This window comes from Lithobates pipiens, unplaced genomic scaffold, assembly GCF_037356315.1.
Source record: "Lithobates pipiens isolate NorthernLeopardFrog02 unplaced genomic scaffold, aLitPip1_a1.2 Scaffold_11, whole genome shotgun sequence".
NCBI lineage: Eukaryota > Metazoa > Chordata > Amphibia > Anura > Ranidae > Lithobates > Lithobates pipiens.
This window is the reverse complement of record NW_027507696.1, coordinates 1,880,943-1,901,344: the sequence shown is the minus strand read 5'-3', so window position 1 is coordinate 1,901,344 and position 20,402 is coordinate 1,880,943. Positions and strand designations below refer to the sequence as shown.

General features: G+C 41.0%; 1 protein-coding gene across 6 annotated transcripts in view; it reads left to right on the top strand.

The window, feature by feature from the left end:
- KCNT1 (potassium sodium-activated channel subfamily T member 1) overlaps positions 1-18,774 on the top strand; it is a 586,129-nt gene extending 567,355 nt beyond the window's left edge. For all 6 annotated transcript variants that reach the window (XM_077468093.1, XM_077468101.1, XM_077468120.1 and 3 more), the window contains 2 exons: positions 11,145-11,229; positions 13,649-18,774. In XM_077468093.1, coding sequence (XP_077324219.1) covers positions 11,145-11,229; positions 13,649-13,772 — 209 coding nt within the window. In that variant the 3' untranslated portion in view covers positions 13,773-18,774. The remainder of the gene's footprint in view (positions 1-11,144; positions 11,230-13,648) is intronic.
- The last annotated feature ends 1,628 nt before the right edge of the window (positions 18,775-20,402 follow it).

Here is a 20,402-nt window from a genome sequence, read left to right as displayed (position 1 = left end):
ACTGCTAAAGCAACACTTGAGTGGTTTAAGGGGAAACATGTAAATGTGTTGGAATGGCCTAGTCAATGCCCAGACCTCAATCCAATAGAAAATCTGTGGTCAGACTTAAAGATTGCTGTTCACAAGGCGCAAACTATCCAACTTGAAGGAGCCGGAGCAGTTTTGCAAGGAGGACTGGGCAAAAATCCCAGTGGTAAGATGTGGCAAGACTCATAGAGACTTATCCAAAGCGACTAGGAGCTGTGATAGCTGCAAAAGGTGGCTCTACAAAGTATTGACTTTAGGGGGAGCAAATAGTTATGCACATTGACTTTTTCTGTTATTTTGTCCTATTTGTTGTTTGCTTCACAATAAAAAAAAAACTTCTTTAAAATTGTTGGCATGTTCTGTAAATGAAATGATGCAAATCCTCAAACAATCCATGTTAATTCCAGGTTGTTAGGCATTTTGCAAGGCATTATATTTTACCCTACAACACTTTGGCTGTCTATTGAATCATTAGAGCTGTTTTGAACTCCTTTATGAATTTGGTCTGGCGCTCCTTCTTTTGATTTAAAGGGGTTGTAAAGCTTAATTTTTTATTTTCTAAATAGGTTTCTTTAAGCTAGTGCATTGTTGGTTCACGTACCTTTTCCTTGGATTTCCCTTCTAAATGTTTTTTTTCTTTGTCTGAATTTCTTACTTCCTGTTTCTCCTCAGTAAACTTCACACCTTCATCCGAGCGGTGTTTAGTCAGCCAGAACAGCTTACTGAACAGCTTACTGAGGATGAACAGGAAGTGAGAAATTCAGACAAAGAAAACAAAGAAAAAAAACATTTAGAAGGGAAATCCAAGTAAAAGGTAAGTGAACCAACAATGCACTAGCTTAAAGGAACCTATTTAGAAAATAAAAAACGAACCTTTACAACCCCTTTAAGCTCTGAGTAACATTGCTGAGCTCCTATTCAAGGGTAGCCCTGCTTGCATGTGGGCCACCTAACCAGAGACAGTGAGCTTTTTAAATGATTGTTTTCCCTTTACTACTCTGTATCAATAAGCATCTCTTGGATGTATCCCTTTTTTTTTTTGCTTGTGTCCTTGTTGGAGAGATTTCCCATAAAATCCTATCCTGAAAGGGATTGAGTAGAACTGTCCCCAGTAGGAACACACATGGCTGGCCTGCAACCCTTATCTACTCTATCAAAAGTGAAAGGTTTTGGATGGAGTTGGATTTTAAACTGTAGAATTTTAGAAGTTAGGAATGGCTCTTCCTATTTTTTTTCTGTGCACAAAAGACTTCTGTGTTTCGTAGCTTACTATGTACTGTTTCCAGATTTTTTTTAGAATGTCAACATATACCAAAATTTAAAGATTTAAAAAAAAAAAAAAAATTTAGGCTATAGAGTTTGTAGAATGGGCAATTTTCACTTTTAGGAATAGTACAAAATGACAAAAAAAAAAAACAAATAGGGAAAGGTTTTTAAAAATGATTTTACTGCGGTGAGGTTGATTACAGACTTTTGGGAGGTCTACACAAAGTAGACATTTCTTAGGTGTTGGCATTTTCCTCCATTGATGCGCTTACTCTTTTATTTTTTTTTAAGATGGCCCCAACATGGTTTCATGGAAGTACCCACCCTAGCACGGTATATTGCCAGTTCCCAAAGATTCTCTAAAACTACAGTGAAGTAAAACCTCTGGTTTTAGGTATTAACTGTTAGAAAAAAAATGTCTGAGACCTGTAATGAAATTTGGAAACTTGAACTATATGGCCCGATTCTATTTGGCAATATACGGCGTGGGATTGACAAGGCTTTGACTCACTGCATGAATTCATCCAATAGAAAGCTTCTTCCATGGAGCAGAACTGGCTGCAATGACCAACAGGCCTTTACCCCGAATATCTGAAGTCATTCTGTAACAGGCACCCATTGTGTGACGGTAAACATTTCATATATCCTCCATTTTCCTAAACTTATCTTCTCCTTTCAGTGCTCTTATTGCAAGTCTAAACATTTTACTACCAAAAATTTAAGGATTACTCCTTGAGATTGTTCAAACAGTAACAGGAACTGCAGTGTCCCATATGTGTTAAAAGCCACATAACCTAAAGAAAAGATTTACTTTTAAATATCTCTTTTATTTTGATACCATTTTTTTGGGTTGACATTTTAGGACTTATAAAATTAATAGAAACTTCTGTATTTCATGTAGACCCATGAAACCCTCAGATATCTTTAGGGCTGTGTTTTAAAGTGAACCTAAAAGATACATTTGAGTTGCTATATCATAAATGTTCCAATAACAAAGTGTAATTTTTATAGTAAAGACCTTAACTTCTCTGTAAAGAATGGAACTTTTACCTGTCGTTGATGGCTGGTCACACATACATTTGGTCCATGCCAAATGTATGTGTCAAAGCCAATAAGTGCATCACTGATCAGGCAGGGTCAAAATTTGGCTAGCTCTTCCTAAACTTCAGACTATGTTACTTGTAAATATATAATATAAATCTATATATGCAATAGTATACAATTGCTTTTTAACTCTCACACTGATCTTTTTGTTCCCTTGAGTCCTCCTGTAAAGTAAAAAGGTGCAAACGGAGTCAGCAGAAGCCTAAAATAAAAAAAATAAAAAATGACAATTACATGTTCCCTCTCAGTAAGTACGGTCTCATTGAAGCAACTGTTAGCCCTTGTACACACGGTCGGAGAATCCGTCGGAATGTGTCCTATCGGACCGTGTTGTCGGATATTCCGACTGTGTGTGGTATGCATCAGACTGATTCCGTCGGACCCAATTTTCCAACTTGTTGGAAATATTTTCTGACCAACTGGTTCGGTCAGACATACTCCGATCATGTGTAGAGAGTTTTGATCGGACCAAGTGCCACTCATGCTCAGATCAAATTCCTACATCAAAGCTATTGGCTACTAGCCTGAATGTTGTCCCATCGTAACGAAATTACGTCATCACGTTCTGAATGATCGGATTTTTCGACAACTTAGTTCCGACCGTGTGTATGCAACAGTTTCGGACAAGATCCGATGGACAAAATCCGACGGATTTGGTTGGCAGAATGTCCGACCGTGTGTACAGGGGCTTAGAGGCTTTTACTTACTATATCTCTTTAATACTGTGTAGTGTTTTATTTTTTAGATTAATATATTCACTAAATAACTGAGATCCAGAAAGCTAGCATGCCCAGTACAGTAGCTTGGAAATCTGCTTTACCAAGTAGTTGGCTTGGAAAGGTAGGTAGAGTCTTGCAGTATGTGCCTGATAGAACTTTTCATGATCACTAACCCCTTCTTTTTCCCATTCTTCATTCCTCTGCTGTGTGTCCTTCATCGTGGAACGTGGCTTGTGATAACACTATGCATACCTATAAATGAGTCACTGATCTTTCCTTCTATAGGTTATCATGGTTATCATGGATCCCCAGTAACAAACTCTCTTTGCAGGCTTCTCTTTGTTTTTGTATGCATGCACATTTCCCATAAAGTAAATTCTTCTAACAGAGGGTGTATAATTTCTTGCACCTTATTTTAGTTAAAAAAAAAAATTTATTAAAATTTTTTTGAGGTACAAACATACGTAAAAATATATATGATTACAATAACCCCAAATGTATTATTATTATTAAATGTATTGCATATTACCCAAGGAACCTTGCGTAGGAAAGACACTGTGAGTATGCAATAGTCATGTGATATAAATAGTACCAGGTAACTACTATGAGAACGGGTTTTCCAGTATAAAAGTCAAGATAAAAGATTTCTTAACTCTGGTTTGTCCACCTTATTTTATATACACATGTGGATTAGACATGTGCATTTTCTTTCATTCCAAATTAGTTTTTTCGATGAAATTCGACAAATTCGTTAATTCAGAAATATACAAATGAACAAAAACCCTTTTAACCAATTTTTCAGAAAATTCGTAAATTCGAAAATCCAAAAATAAGAATGAAAATCCGAAAATTCAAAAGATCGAAAATAAGAACGAAAATATGAAAATTAGAAAATCAAAAATAATGGCAAACTAATAATAAATAAATTTGACTGTTAGTGAACGTAACGAATACGAATTTATCCGGACTTAAGAATTATCCAAAATAACAAATGCATCTAAACCAATGGAACGTAACAAATTAATAATAAGATATAATGATAATAAAGATGTTTTATTATTATTATTATTAATAATGTGTTAAGTTACATTCATTTAGATGTGGCATTCATTATTTCAGATAATTCATAACTTTGGATAAATTTGTATTTGTTACATTAATATAAACAGCCAAATTTGAAAGGAAATCCAATACCTATAATTTAATAGTTGGTTATTATTAGTTATTCAAACAAAACAATAAAAACAGTGTAGCGCTTCACTAATAGATGTGGTCAGCATAAATTATATGGATAAAAGCAAAAATAATATAAATAAGAATGCCTAAAGAAAAGTCCAATAATAGCCACACGTTCCACTATGTAGCCGGCCCAAGGGTGGTCGAACTGTTTTTTGGTGTTGGCTGCTGTTTTTTGGCTGTTGAGGCCTTTTTCCATATATACTAAATTGTAGCGCAGTGTTTTCCCCCTAAACTGTATTATTAGTTATTATTTTGGATTTTCGGTTATTCAGATTTCTGAATACTGCATCTAAACGAATGAAACATAATGATTTAGAATTTTTCAGGAGCTACGAATTTTTTCAAAATAATGACTTTCAAATCATAATAACAAATGCATCTAAATGAATGGAACGTAACAAATTAATAATAAGAAATAATGATAATAAAAATGTTTTATTATTATTATTATTAATGTGTTACGTTCCATTCATTTAGATGCGGCATTCATTATTTCAGATAATTCATAACTTTGGATAAATTTGTATTTGTTACATTAATATAAACAGCCAAATTTGAAAGGAAATCCAATACCTATAATTTAATAGTTGGTTATTATTAGTTATTATTTTGGATTTTCGGTTATTCAGATTTATGAATACTGCATCTAAACGAATGGAACATAATGAATTAGAATTTTTCAGGAGCTACAAATTTTTTCAAAATAATGAATTTTAAATCATAATGAATGACCCGGAAAAAAAACAAAAAACGAATGAAACGAAAACGAACACATTTTTCGGCAGTGCGCATGTCTAATGTGGATGTATATGCTTTCTGTAAATAACCATATCAATTTGGTTTTCTGTTTTACCCACCACCTCTCTAGTTATAGTTAGTAATTATGCATGGGTTCCGCCACATTTGCTCTCATTATGTATGTAGGCTCTGATTTCGACCTCATGTACATTATAGACTTCTTTTAGTCTTGGGTAGACACGGGCAGGGTTAAAACCCCAGTTAGTTTCTATTTGGCTATTTGAAATGACGACTATTGTCACTATTTGAAAATTTCCCTTCACTTACGCTTCTGGTGGCCACTGTAGAATTTTGGATTTCCTATCACTTGCTGTCCCAGTGACATGGGGGGGGGAGGGGGGGGAGTCTTCCCAGCATGATCACAGGCAAAAATAAAATAAAAAACGTGAAAAGTGTTCTAACCCTTCCATAAATCATCCGAAATGTAACCAACAGACAGTGTATGTGAAGATCCATAATACAGGCATCAAACACAGAACAGCAAGCTTGCTAATATGTGAAAGTCGCAGCAAAGGTGACAATGACAAGTGAAAATATAATAGAGTTTGAAGAATTTTTTTTATAGCACATGATCTGTTCAATCAATTACATTCAGCTGGAATCTGTAAGTACCTCTCCGATGGCTACAGTCATGCAGCATCAGAAAGAAGAGAATTGTCTTGTATTTCTTTATTTCACTTGTTTTCAGAGTTGTAACTAAGGCTCGGTTCACACAGGGGCGGCACGACTTGCAGCGCGACTCACAGACGCGACCTGCAACCGACTTCAGCGGCGACTTGCAAAACGACTTCTGTATAGAAGTCAATGCAAGTCGCCTCAAGTCGCCCCAAAAGTAGTACAGGAACCTTTTTTCTAAGTCGGAGCGACTTGAGTCGCTCCTATTAGAACGGTTCCATAGTACAGAACGGAGTGCGACTTGTGAGGCGGCTAAGTCGCCTGGACAAGTCGCCCCTGTGTGAACCGAGCCTTAAGGACATCTGCCTAAAACACAGAGAAGATAAAACAAAACCATACTGGAGAAAGTCTACATGTGATATCGTTGGTTCATAACGGCATGCATTAAAAACCTCTACTGAAAGATATTTTGTAAACTGCCATTGTTGACTTATTTCTGAAAATGCTAGCTGCCTGACTGTCTCTGGCATCAATACAAGTAAGCACTTAGCCCTTGTACACACGGTCGGACATTGCGACGGAAAATGTCCGATCGGACCGTGTTGTCGGATAATCCGATTGTGTGTGGGCTCCATCGGACTGTTTCCGTCGGAATAACCGACGGACAAAGTTTTAGAGCTGGGCTATAAAACTTTCCGACAACATGATCCGATCGGATTTTGTCTGATCGCTTGTAGAGAATTCCGATCGGACAAAGTGCCACGCATGCTCAGATCAAATTCCTAGACCAAAGCTATTGGCTACTAGCCTGAACGTAGTCCCGTCATAACGAAATAACGTCATCACGTTACGTACGATTGGATTTTCCGACAACTTTGTCCGACCGTGTGTATGCAACACAAGTTTCGGATCAAAATCCGTTGGACAAAATCCGATGGATTTTGTTGTCGGAATGTCCGACCCGTGTGTACAAGGGCTAAGAGAGGAGTTCCTGATCTGCATGCATGATCCAAGTCAATGGCTCAGAACATAATGAACCCCGTAGAACAACATGACAGCCAGACTATTAGTTAGCAATGGTAGTTTACATATCTATCTTAGTACAGGTTTTCCTGAAAAAATTTGGATGGATAATGAATGTCTGAAAGCATGAAGAGAAGATTCCTAGGTGAAGGGCGCGGCACAGGAGAGGTTTTGGAGGAATGCTGATCAGGGACCTACAGCACATACAGTATGGGGTTGATTTACTAAAGGCAAGTCCACTTTGCACTACAAGTGCACTTGGAAGTGCAGTCACTGTAGATCTGAGGGGAAGATTTGGAACGAGGGGAAGCTCTGCTGATTTCTATCATCCAATCATGTGCAAGCAAAAAATGCTGTTTTTTGTTTTCCTTGCATGCCCCCCTCAGATCTACAGGGCCTGCACTTCCAAGTGCACTTGCAGTGCAAAGTGGATGTGCCTTTAGTAAATAAACCCCCTATGTGTGTGCTTTGGAGATCTGTAGATGAATGTGCTCTGTTGAAGGACTGTGCAGCCTCCCAACCCAGCAAACCTGCTGGTAGTGAAAAAGGGAAGGTCTAGGACCTCCCACCCTAAAAAAATAAAATCAGAATTGGGTTAAAATAAGTTGTACTGCCCAAGTAATACGAAGATTATTTTTTTTTAAATTGTTTAAAGTGGTTGTATACTCATTTTTTTAACTTTTACCTACAGGAAAGCCTATAATAGGGCTTACCTGTAGGTAAAAAAAATATCTCCTAAACCTGTACGGTTTAGGAGATATTCCCCTCGGTATGCGCCGCTGACTGCAGCGGCGCATGCACACAAGGGGATTCTCGGCTGAAAGTCCGGCAGTGGCCGGCCCGGCCGGGTTGAAATCTCCTGCGCGCATGCGCGGGAGTGATGATATCGCGGCTCTGGCCACTCACAGCGTCGGAGCCGCGATACCCGGAAGACACGCCGAGGGAGCATGTCTCGGGCCAGATGTCGGGGCATCGTTCTAAGGTAAGTATTTCATAATGAGCTAGTTTTGCTTTGCAGGTGGTAAAAAATAAAAATAAAAATTAGCGGGTTTACTACTGCTTTAAAGGAAAAGTCCAGCCTGAGCTTTTTAGGCTGGGCTTCTCCTCTGGGATACAGGAGTACAATTCATTTTGCACTCCTGCATCCCGTTTTCAGAGGAGAAAGGTTTGAAGTCCGCTCTCTGCTGACGTCACTGCAATCAGTCGAGGCCCTGCGTCATCCTGACTTCCCAAGTCTGGATCCACCAGCTGCCTTGACTGACGGTCGTCTCAGCACTCCCTGCCCCTCCACAGCTCATCGCTCCAATGAGGGTGGAGGATCAGAGCAGAGAGATGCTGACTGACAGGCAGCATCTCTCTGCTCGGGGAGGTGAGAGAACTGAACCATCTGCGGTGTTCGGTGGCTTGGTTCTCAGTGTAGAGACGCCGGGGGACAGATGCAGCATCGGTCTGATGCTCCAGCCACCGAGGTAAGCATGAATAAAAAAACAAAAAAAAATACTTCTCTTTTAAATTTTATTTAAAATGTTTTATTATATTTATTTATATGAAACGCTATCTGTTTCCAGAAAAATAACAACACATGCAAAACAACTCCACATTGCAAAATGTTTCAATGCGATTTGTTATAACTATACATGGGGGACATTTGACAAGTAATACAAAGATTTTTTTTTAATTGTTTAAAGGAAAAGTCCAGCCTGAGCTGGACAATTAGTCTCAATTGTGCCATGGGTGACAGTTTGTGAAGTTCATGGCCGACCCACTTTAATTTTTAGTCAAGCACTTCCCCTTAAATCAGAGTGTCCTCCCTCTCCTCCCCCTCCCACGTGTACTCACAGTTTTGAAGGCAGCTTCTCATTCCTCTCTCCAGTCATGTGATAAGTGACAAGGGGAGAGAGGATGGAACGTCTGCCAGCTGTCTATCTCTCTCTGCAGGCTGGAGGGAGCAGAAAGCCTAATGCTCTCTCCAGCAAGTGACGGCGGCTGCTCCTCTTAACAGGAGTGAAATCGCGATCACTCACTGTCAGAGAGGAGCGGCTCCAGGACTGCACCTGACCGGCCCACTGAGCCATCAGCCCACCGGGAAACTCCCTGTAGTCCCAATGGCCAGTACATGCCTGGTTCTGGAAAATAATAGGAAAGGAGCATAGGCAATGACTATAGTTCTTATGGCACATTCACCCATCCATGCATGAAATTGTTGGTCCTGATATATTGTGCATTGTGGTGGCTTCGATGCAAGCGTGTTTTAGATGTGCATCAGGATACCATTTAAAATGAAGGGATGGTTGCATGGGGCATTACCAAATGTTCAGGGGCGGACTGACAACTTATGGGGCCCTTGGGCAATAGGAGAAGATTATAGGGCCACGGGCAATAGGAGATTATGGGGCCCCCAGGCAATAGATTATGGGGCCACACAGTATACACACACACACACATACAGTATACACACACAGACACACTATACACACACTAAAAAAAGGTACTGGAGAGGCGGGGCAGCTATAATCTTGGGATTTTGGAAAAAACACAGATTTTTACATACTGTCCCTGGTTTTATTGAGGCTGGCAACCCTGATGGGGCCCCTTAGTAGCATGGGGCCCTCGGGCAGTGCCCGAATGGTCAGTCCTCCCCTGCAAATGTTGCTATAATGTACCTTTACCACACCTTATCACAATGTGGGTGGTGTGAACAAGCCCTTAGAACATCCAGTAATTGAGTTGGCAGGGTCACGGTAGTACATTATGGAAACCTACCTCCAAACTTGCCTTCCTCCAGTGATGACAGGTTTGTGCTGTCTATTGATACTTCATCCCTGCTGCCGCCACCCTATTGAATGCTTCTTTTGGACTCGGAAAATATTACTTGTTATCCTGCAGTGATGATGCAATTCCTTATGTATGGGCACTGGAATTGCATTATCGTGGCATTCGGCTGAACTCTGGCATTGTACAGATGCCACTAATGTACACTGCATAGGTATACATTGCATAAAAGAATTGTTGGCAAAGGATTAAAGAAGTTTTTTGGGTTTTTTTTGAGCATACAAATGCTTTTTATTTTGGGGGTGGTCACATCAGAGTCAAGAATTATGACATTGTGATCTCACCACTGATAGGAATTGTCAAGAAATCAGTGGATAGCTTGGCCCAGGAGACTTCACCTAAGACTGAAATATCTCTATGGCCTTTAGTTTACACCAGCCAGGCGCTGTCACAAACCAGTGAACCTTTTAAAAGAACTTAAAGTGGAAGTAAACCCTTCTATCGTTTTCAGTCAAGGAAGCCGCCATCTTGGCCTCTAATGATTCTTCAACTGCCATAATGCTGCACATGTGATCAGTTATGACACCAGCCATTGGGTGGTTTGAAAGTTTGGTTGAGAGCACAACCAATGTGAAAGTTAGCATTTCCGGCATGCCGGGAATGTAAGTGTTTTTTGAAACTGGGTTTACACCTGCTTTAAAGTGTAAGTAAACCCCCCCTATTGTTTTCAGCCAAGGAAGCTGCCATCTTTGCCTCTGTTTAATATAAAACTACCATGATGCTGCACATGTGGTCAGTCATGACACCAGCCGTTGGATGGTTTAACAGTTTGATTGACAGCACAACCAATGGGAGTGTTACATTTCCAGCATGCCCCGGAAATGAAACGGTTGTGTGGATGGGTTTACTTCTGCTTTGAATTAAAGTGGTTTGGAGTGGGAATGCATGCAGCTCACTTTCTTTCCAGAAATCTTATAGAATAAAACAGCCACATGTTATTTGTAAGCCTCTCCTGGCCTACAAGGACAGCTAACAGAAGAAATAGGCTATGCAGTGAAGTTCTAGAACTATCAGATATTTGATTTATGGATGCTATGGGGAGCTCTTAACTATCAGGTGACTTTTGGTCTTGACTTATTCTCAGTTCACAAAGTTATAACAATTAATGTTTGACAAAAAAAGTTGTTTTCAGTAGTGTAGGAGTTGAAAAAAAAAATAAAATGTAGGTCTAGGGAGGCGCAAAAATCAGTTTAACTCACCTGATCATCTGCATTGCCAGAAGCTGGTGTTCTCCTCTACTCTCCTACAAGCTGGTTGTGGACTGTCCTTAAACCTCATCACATACAAGAGCAAATCACGTTAAGATAAAGTGATCATTGTCACTTGGACAACAAAAGGTTCTGTAAAGAAGAACATGTTAGTTAAGAGTACTCCAAAACATTACTAAGCCACCGGCACAGATCATAGAGGGTAGAACTGTATCTACTTCTCCATTCACTATATCATCTGTAACTCTGTGCAAATGAAATAAAGTTGGCATAACTAAATAATAGTGTTTCCTCTGTACTGTTTTTGTCACAGATGAGATGAACGATCATCAGAATACCCTATCGTATGTCCTTATCAACCCTCCACCAGACACCCGGCTGGAGCTCAACGATATTGTGTAAGTTGAAAGAAGCTGGTCCCACAGGCAAACAGCTTAATTCATACATGGAAATTTTTACACCAGCCAAATTATGTATAATTCTGTTCAGCCAGCCTTGCGATCCAGTCACCCTCTGTCAGAGAGTACAGCCTGGTCAGTGACCTCACTTTTCTCCACTGCAGTTAAAGTAAACCCTCCTATTTGTTTTCATCCAAGGAAGCCGCCATCTTGGCCTCTGTTTAATCTTCAACTGCCATGGTGCCTCACATGTGATCAGTTATGACATCAGCCATTGGATGGTTAGAGAGTTTTGTTGAGAGCACAACCAATGTGAGAGTTACATTCCGGGCATGTACAAGGCTTCTCTTGAATGGTGGAGAAATGCTCAGTCTTACTCGCTTTAATTCCATCACAGTGCTGTATGTAGTGATTGCTATTACAATCCATTACAGCACAGTGGTCCTGACCACGACACCATCTGCCTGGAGTTTGCATGTTCTCCCTGTGTTTACGTGGGTTTCCTCCGGATACTCCGGTTTCCTCCCACACTTCAAAGACATGCTGGTAGGTTAATTAGACCTTGTCTAAAAAAAAAAAAAAAAAAAATTGGCCTTAATATGTGTATGTGTATGTTGTATGTGTTTGTAAGTGTGTCAGGACCTTACGGGGTAAGGACCACGCAAAAGCCGCAGATGGACTCTGGTGGCAAGAAAGTGCCCTGAGGCGATTCAGTTCGCATAGGCAGCGCTATACAAGTCACTCACTCACTCAGCACACACAGCACCATATCATTCTGTAATGGAATAGTTTGTTTGGACCAGTTTAGCAACAAACTGTTTAAAGTGAAATTAAAGAGGAAGTAAACCCTGATGGGTTTACTTCCTCTTTGATTCCCTGCAAAGGTAAAGCATAATGGACTACTATGCATCGCATCGCATCACATCGCATAGTAGTCCATTATGTGTCACTTACCTGACACAGGAGCCAGCGAAGTCACCGCTGTCCCCTGTAGTTCCGAGCATCCATCTTCTTGGTGGGTCTCGCTGCTCCGACGATGTCATTCATCGGAGCAGCGATGACATCACTCCCGCGTATGCGCACGGGAGCCGCCACTCGCGGCATATCGCCGTTAACTGCGGCGCGCTCAGTGCACCTAAGCGCCGCTGTCTACGGCGCATGCGCCATAGACAGCAGTGCCTGTCTTTCGGCAAATATCACCTAAACCGTGTAGGTTTAGGAGATATTTCATGGACCTACAGGTAAGCCTTAATCTAGGCTTATCTGTAGGTCAAAGTGGTTTGTAAGGGTTTACAACCACTTTAAACCTGGAATTCTACTTTAAAGCTGAAGTTTAATTATTTTTATTTTTGGGATACAGCACCAAACAGATTAGCTATGTGCCTTCTCACTGTCACTGGATACTGCCCTTGGTGGCTGTCTCCTAGAACTGTGAAAATTGCCTGCAGTCTCTGCTATAGACAAATGTTGCACCCCTCACCTGCTTGTCATAGAACTCATCTTACTACTATCGGCCATACTGTGAATAGAGGAGCAGGTGAATGACAGCATTTCCTCCTCCATTCAGAGAATGCGATGCATTGTGTGATAGTAGTAAGATGAGTTCTATGAAGGGTGGTGGAGCTTTTGTGAGTAGAAGTAAAGTTTGTTAGGCCTGCCATACACAGTGCAAATTTATTTTCAGCAACCACAGGTTGCAGGAAAGAAATCCACACGATTCCCTCATCAACACTGACAGGGTAATTGCAAGAGAATCCGGTGGGCTGGTTTTACCCAAGGTAATCGATCAATCAACTTGGTACATTCAACCTGCCCTTTAACGATTCACATCTTGGCCGGTACTTGCTGAACCAGCTGAGATAGGGACCATGTACAGCTGGCCTAAGCCCTTGTACACACGGTCGGAGATACCGACGGAATGTGTCCGATCGGACCGTTTTGTTGGATATTCCGACTGTGTGTGGTCTCCATCGGACTGATTCCGTCGGAGTATCCGATGGACCAAGTTTTTTTTAAATTTTCCAACAAAATGCTCCGATCGGACATACTCCGATCATGTGTAGAGAATTCCGATCGGACAAAGTGCCACACATGCTCAGATCAAATTCCTACATCAAAGCTATTGGCTACTAGCCTGAACGTCGTCTCGTCGTAACGAAATAACGTCATCACGTTCTGAACGATCGGACATTCCGACAACTTTGTCCGACCGTTTGTATGCAACAGTTTCGGACAAAATCCGTCAGACAAAATCCGACGGACAAAATCCGACAGATTTGGTTGTTGGAATGTCCGACCGTGTGTACAATGGCTTAGACCTCCTAGCACCGGAAAGCACCGGCTCAGGGCAATATCCAGTGGCTGTGAAGGAGCAACTGCAGGAAAATCTCTATCATATATTATACTTTTTATCCACCAGATATCTTATCCGGTCTGATCCTTTAGCCCACGTTGCCAACGACACGCACAGCAGGAAGAGCAGCAACAGCTACAGAACAGAGCAGGTGGTAAACCCAGAGACAAGGGACGAGACGCAGCTATGAGAACAAATGCAACTCACGGACACTGTGCCTAATAACACAAAGACAGACCTCTTTTATTTGTATTTCTGAGGAGCCAGATTCAAACCGTGAGTTTCCACGTTCAGTACATGGAGACAAGGAGCATCCATGCAAAAGACAATACCAGATTCTGAACTCTCCTTGAACTCTTCACTGCCGGTAGGAGACACGAGAAGCCTAAACACAGCACAGAATTGAGGAATTTTGGTAAAAGTTAACTTTTTTAATCACCGCTCCAGCCAACAGCTGAGTTTTGGCACTGTGTTCAAAAGTGTTTTGCAAAAAAACGTATTTTTTGTGTCAACAGAGAATAGTTTTGTTGCACTAAATATCATATATAAACAATGGGCCAAAGGAGGTTAGTCAAGACCAACAAATGTTGACCATTTTTGAAGTTATCATCTTCTCCTGGGCAATGCCACCCAAATGTGATATTTCAGTTTCAGGGTCAACTTTGAACTTGCCCGCAGCATTGCAAAACAGAAATATCAACATTGAAATGGATTGCTCTTTTTGGCTAAAAACTGAACCATGTGTTACTGGTGTCAACATTTTTGATCAAAAAAAAAAAATTCTCCTTTCACTTATACCTTAAGTGTTTAAAGTTCAAGTATACTTTTAACAAAACTTTTGCCCACCCACACCACTTTCCCAACAGCAAACTGCACTAACCCCCCCACCCACTGCTCCCCATCGACTTGAATGGGCATATGGAGACTTGGTAACAGCTCCATTCAAGTCTCAAGAGAAAGTTTTGTTAAAGTATAGGTGTCCTTTAAAAGTGTTATTGTGTTGATATAATAAATATGTTGACATATCTATATCACAAGCTACAATGTGTAGTTAAAACCATGTTACTATGAGAACATAAAAGTTTTTTTTACAAAAAAAGCTGCTAATCAAGCCTATGTTTGAAGAATAAGTGACTTACATTGTCTGACCTGAAAAACTTCGATTTTGAGGCCAAATTCCACCTTTTTTGACAAATTTGATGTGCTACAGTAAGAGGGTGAAATGTGTTGCTCTTTTTGTTTTTGCTTGTAAATGTGTTTTAAAGTAGAACTGTGACCAGGCTATTGACATTCAAATATTTCCATATTTTAACGGGCAGTAAATAAGCACTCGCTGATCTCTACAGTCACTGTGGAGCAATTTATCCTCAATGTTTACATTACAAACAGCGAATTTGCTAAAGTCAGATTTCAGCACTTTTATTTTCTTCTTACCTTGACGTGTGTTTACATTCGAGAATAGAAGGCTGTCGGGCTGCCAACTTACTGCTGGGAGGGGGAGCTGAGCTACCAAATGAAAAAGAGAGAATAAGGATGTACTCACACTAGGCGCAGTTGAACTGAACTGTGCCCAAGTTTGATTGTACCCAATTCCCCAGTGGTCCACACTCACCCTGGCATGCTTGCACCACCTCAGTCAACCAGATAACCGTTCCTCATTTCTGCTTCATTGCTCACTGATCTATGGATAGTTCTGTTTCCAGGCACAGGTACCAGACGCCAAGTGAATTGTACCCCAGAGCACTTCTTCCAAGTGGTCCTGGGCACGTTCAGTCAGAGAATTCACACTAGGCACAGTTGAACTGAACTGTGCCTCATTTCTGCTTCATTGCTCACTGATCTATGGATAGTTCTGTTTCCAAACGCCAAGTGAATTGTACCCCAGAGCACCTCTTCCAAGTGGTCCTGGGCACGTTCAGTCAGAGAATTCACACTAGGCACAGTTGAACTGAACTGTGCCCAAGTTTGATTGTACCCGCTTTCCCCAGTGGTCCACATTCACCCAGGCATGCTTGCACCACCTCAGTCAACCAGATAACCGTTCCTCATTTCTGCTTCATTGCTCACTGATCTATGGATAGTTCTGTTTCCAGGCACAGGTACCAGACGCCAAGTGAATTGTACCCCAGAGCACTTCTTCCAAGTGGTCCTGGGCACGTTCAGTCAGAGAATTCACACTAGGCACAGTTGAACTGAACCGTGCCTAAGTTTGATTGTACCCGCTTCCCCAGTGGTCCACACTCACCCAAGCATGCTTGCACCACCTCAGTCAACCAGATAAACGTTCCTAATTTCTGCTTCATTGCTCACTGATCTATGGATAGTTCTGTTTCCAAACGTCAAGTGAATTGTACCCCAGAGCACCTCTTCCAAGTGGTCCTGGGCACGTTCAGTCAGAGAATTCACACTACACAAATGAACCAGACCAAGGGGGTTCCTTGTGCCTGGTACAGTTAAAACTGATAGTGTGGGTACATTGTTAAACCAAACACTGTCTATAGCCTGGCCACAATACTATATGAAGTATCCATTCTACTTAATGAGAAATGATCAATCTGGGAAACTAAAATAGAAAGATTTATTGTGAAAACTGTATTAATCTTGCTGCACAGGAAGGAGCAGAACTATTTATGAGCCAGGATTTACTGCCCCGCCTGGTCAGATTTGTCATAGTGGTGGAGCTGCACTTTAAGAACAAAGTAAATAGTGCCGGATGTAAAAAGAAGCAGCCACAAAATAGAGTAGGAGGAGCCCCAGATGGAAGCTTCCAAAGGCTGCCTCGAGACGCAAACCTCGTTTTGAGCCATTGGCTCTGCAGCTGAATAGGTTCAGATTCACAATCCCGAAACTAGAACTAGGCGTGGTAGTTCCAAAAATAACAAAGTATCTTCCACCAAAGTGTTCTAATGCAGATGTTTTTTTATTTGATGACTCCCCTTAATATGTTTACGTGCCAGTTAGCTCAACCTCATTATTATTATACAAGATTTATATATATATATATATAATCAAAGGTCATTTGAGGTCCTAATTCCATAGACACACCCTAGGTGTTATTAACCTTGTCTACTTAACTTCTTAAGATTCCAAAGTCTAGTACACACGGGCTGAATGTCGGGCGGTTCAATCGGTCCAACAGAAGGCTTATGACCGAAAAAGGTCTGCCGATTCACTAAACTGAGTCACATTTGTCACCTTCCAGCCAACATTCAGTTCTCAGAATTGTTGGCCATATTCATAATATAATCAATGCTACGTTCTCTGGCACCGATTGTTTTTACTCAAGGTCAACTATTGATTTTTATCATTGGTTCCTTTGGTGCTTGCTCCTGTACACATTTGCCACAAGTTCAGCTTATTGCAAATGAGACTTTCTCCAAGCACAAAATACCCGTAAAATATTATTACCATAGTTGACACACCACAGCAGAATCATCGGTGCACCATGGTAAAGACCATCTCATCTCTATCAGCTGTGCCAATACCAAGTAATAACTAACACTCAGTGTCGGGACAAGGTCATCCAGTGTCCAGGGCAAAGACGCCAAATTGCGCCCCCCCCTTTACCTTAAGGTTAAGGTCAGGGTGCCCCCTACCCCTGCAATAAACCATTGCGCCAGGGGCAGCCGCCCCTCCTGCCCACCCCTTGTCCCGACCCTGCTAACACTGCAGCATGCAGTTACCTTACCGGTGCCTGAACTATGTACACATCCTTCTCCATCTAGCTTATTTGCCAAACACTATTGCTGCCTGAATACAACATTTTACATCACCAGACTCAGGACTGAACTAGATCTAAAATAATTTTATACCGAGTGCTATTGAGTAATGTGGATAACAAAGAGATAAGAACCTGAATTATATATATATATATTTGATTTCCTGCTTGTGATTTTCCACATAAAATGATGGCGTGGACAAACTGTACCCCCGAAATGTCCATGGTTAATTTAGTCAGTAAGTTAGCCAGGAAAGCCTTATTCTTAGCCTCTCTCTGATTTAGCTCTATTATCATAGCCTGACTTGTCCTGACTCCACTCCCAAGCCTTGCCACCTTCCATCTCCCTGTCCAAGGAGAATGTCTTTACTGACACCGTCTCATTAGACACTAGAATAGCAGTTAGAAGATCTTTGTCATTAAAGTAGAAGTCTAGGCAAAATGTGTTTGTTTTTTTCATTCTGGATGGAGCAAGGAGTTTTTTTTTTGCCATCTGTGTCCCTATGTGGAGATTTCCCTTCACTTCCCGTCCCATAGCCAAAACAGGAAGTGACAGGAAATCTCTGTAAATGAAGGGAATACCTTGGGGACCCCCAGTCACCAGAACAAGTGTCCTCATTGGAAGATTTCTCTAATACTGTTCTGGGGACAACCCAGAATTTACTTTTAATTTCAATGATAATGATATATAAAACACACAGAGAGGGTGAATCTCCCTAACATTGGCACAGACAGCACTAAAAACTGACAGGTGTTCTAATCCATCTCTATTCTGTCCAATACTAAAAAAAAAGTTTTGCCTTTAGTTGTACTTTAAGTCAAGATAGTGTGACCACATAGGTCACCAGTTGCCAAAAGTTTGATCTTCAGTGTACATGTCTTTTTTTTAAGGAATGTACAGTATAGCCTTTTTCATATATTTTTTTTGGAGTACATTTTTAGTAAGAAAATTATGAAAAATAGCATATTTACCGTTTGCAGCCAGCAGGTGGCTGGCACTCCAGGACTTTACATAGCTGGTGTAACTTTGTGTTGCACAAATGAAAATGACAGGATCTCAACATACACACCAAGCTGAATAGCTCTTGGTGTGGTGAGTGGGTAACACATCTAGTGCTGGGTTCTCCCATTAGACAATCCAGCATGCACTGCACACATTGAAGCACTGGACTAAACAGTGTTACATTTTTAAGGTAAAATTGTGATTTTTTTATATACATTTTAACAATGATACAGAATAAACTTTAGAAACTTACAAATCAAAAAAAAATAAAAATAAAGTCGAACCCAAAGCCACTATAGTTAGGCATTATGAAAATGGCATAGATTTTTTTTTTTTTACTGATAGAATAGCTACCGTATTTTCCGGCGTATAAGACGACTTTTTATACTTAAAAAAATCCCCCAAATATCGGGGGTCGTCTTATATGCCGGTATATGGATGTCAGCATTAATGTCCGCGGAGGGAAGAGGAGCCGAGAGGTAGCCGCATTCACACTGTATACAGTATTACAGTGTACCGCGCCGAGCCAATCACGGCAAGCGATGTATTCTTTTAATGAATACAAAGCCTGCACGGATTGGCTTTGAGATTCAGAGAGGCATGGGTTGATGATGTTCCAACCTGTGCCAATCACGGCGAACGATGTATTCTATTAATGAATACAAAGCCTGCTCGGATTGGCAGAGGCTGTAATATCATCAGCCCGCGCCTCTCTGAATCTCAAAGCCAATCCGTGCAGGCTTTGTATTCATTAATAGAATACATCGCTTGCCGTGATTGGCTCGGCGCGGTACACTGTAATACTGTATACAGTATGAATGCGGCTACCCCTCGGCTCCTCTTCCCTCCACGGCCACCTCGCCATTCAACACCGGAGATTTGGTTTTAAGCACCCGACCCTCCATCTGGCACCCGACCCTCCATCTGGCACCCGACCATCCATCAGTGTATTTTGCCAGGCACATGAGGTATTTACCACCACAGCACTAGTCGAAAGGGGGTCGTCTTATAGGGCGAGCATATGTCAAAACCAACGTTTTAGCTGGACAATTAGGGGGTCGCCTTATACGCCCAGTCACCTTATACGCCAGCAAATACGGTATATTGTATCATAAATCTTTTCACACTGCCTCAAAAGGAAACCCAATTTTCAGTGAGTTTTGCTTTACTGTATAATTTTTCAAACTGGTTATTTCCTGAAAGACTATGAGAACCATTGCAAGATATGCAGTTGTCGGAAACCATGAATCAGACTGAGACAGAAGTACAATCAAATCACACTTGTTTATTAATAAAAATAAAAAGGTAAATAGAAAAAAGCGTAGTCAAGCATAGCCAGAGTCCAGTAGCCAGATCGGGTAGTCAGCCAGTCCAAAGTTCATTAACCAGATCGGGTAATCAGCCAGGCCTGAAGTCAGGGATCGAAGGAGAGCAACTGCAAGCAGGATAAGAAGCCAGAAGGGATGTTAGCAAGCCAGTCTTGAAACAAACAGCAGGAGATGGTTCCTTGTGATGTGACCAAAGCGAAGGCAAAGGAAAGAGTGAGCTGGAAGGCTTTAAATAGGCAGGTCAGACAAGCATCATTAGCAGCTAACTGTGTAAAGAGAAGAGATCTGGCAATTAGCCGACAGCTGAGCAGCCAGCCCAGAGGAGGAAGGGCTAAGCCAGCCCTGACAGCAGTATAATTTTCAATTAAAGCCCCTTTGGACAGCTGTAGATACAAAAGCAGTAAAGAATACATATGTAAACTGGAAATAAGGCTTCCCAGAATAATAAACTAACTATGCATAATAAAAAACAATTAAAAATATTCCTTTAAAACACACACATTTGTGTGATCGCTGCTTCTGTACTGTACTTGTGAGTCATACAAACAACAAGTTCCTGAAGCGCTAGAAATTGTGTCAGTCATATGGTCATATGTAGATATATGTGGATAAAACTGATACCCAGTGCAGATGCCAACCAGTGGAGAAATGGGGAGCAGGAATAAAATGACAAAAAATGCAGCGCTCTATGGGTATGAGCCAAAATAATAAATATATATATATATGTGTGTGTATATATATGTATATGAACCATGGACTGGATTGCAACTT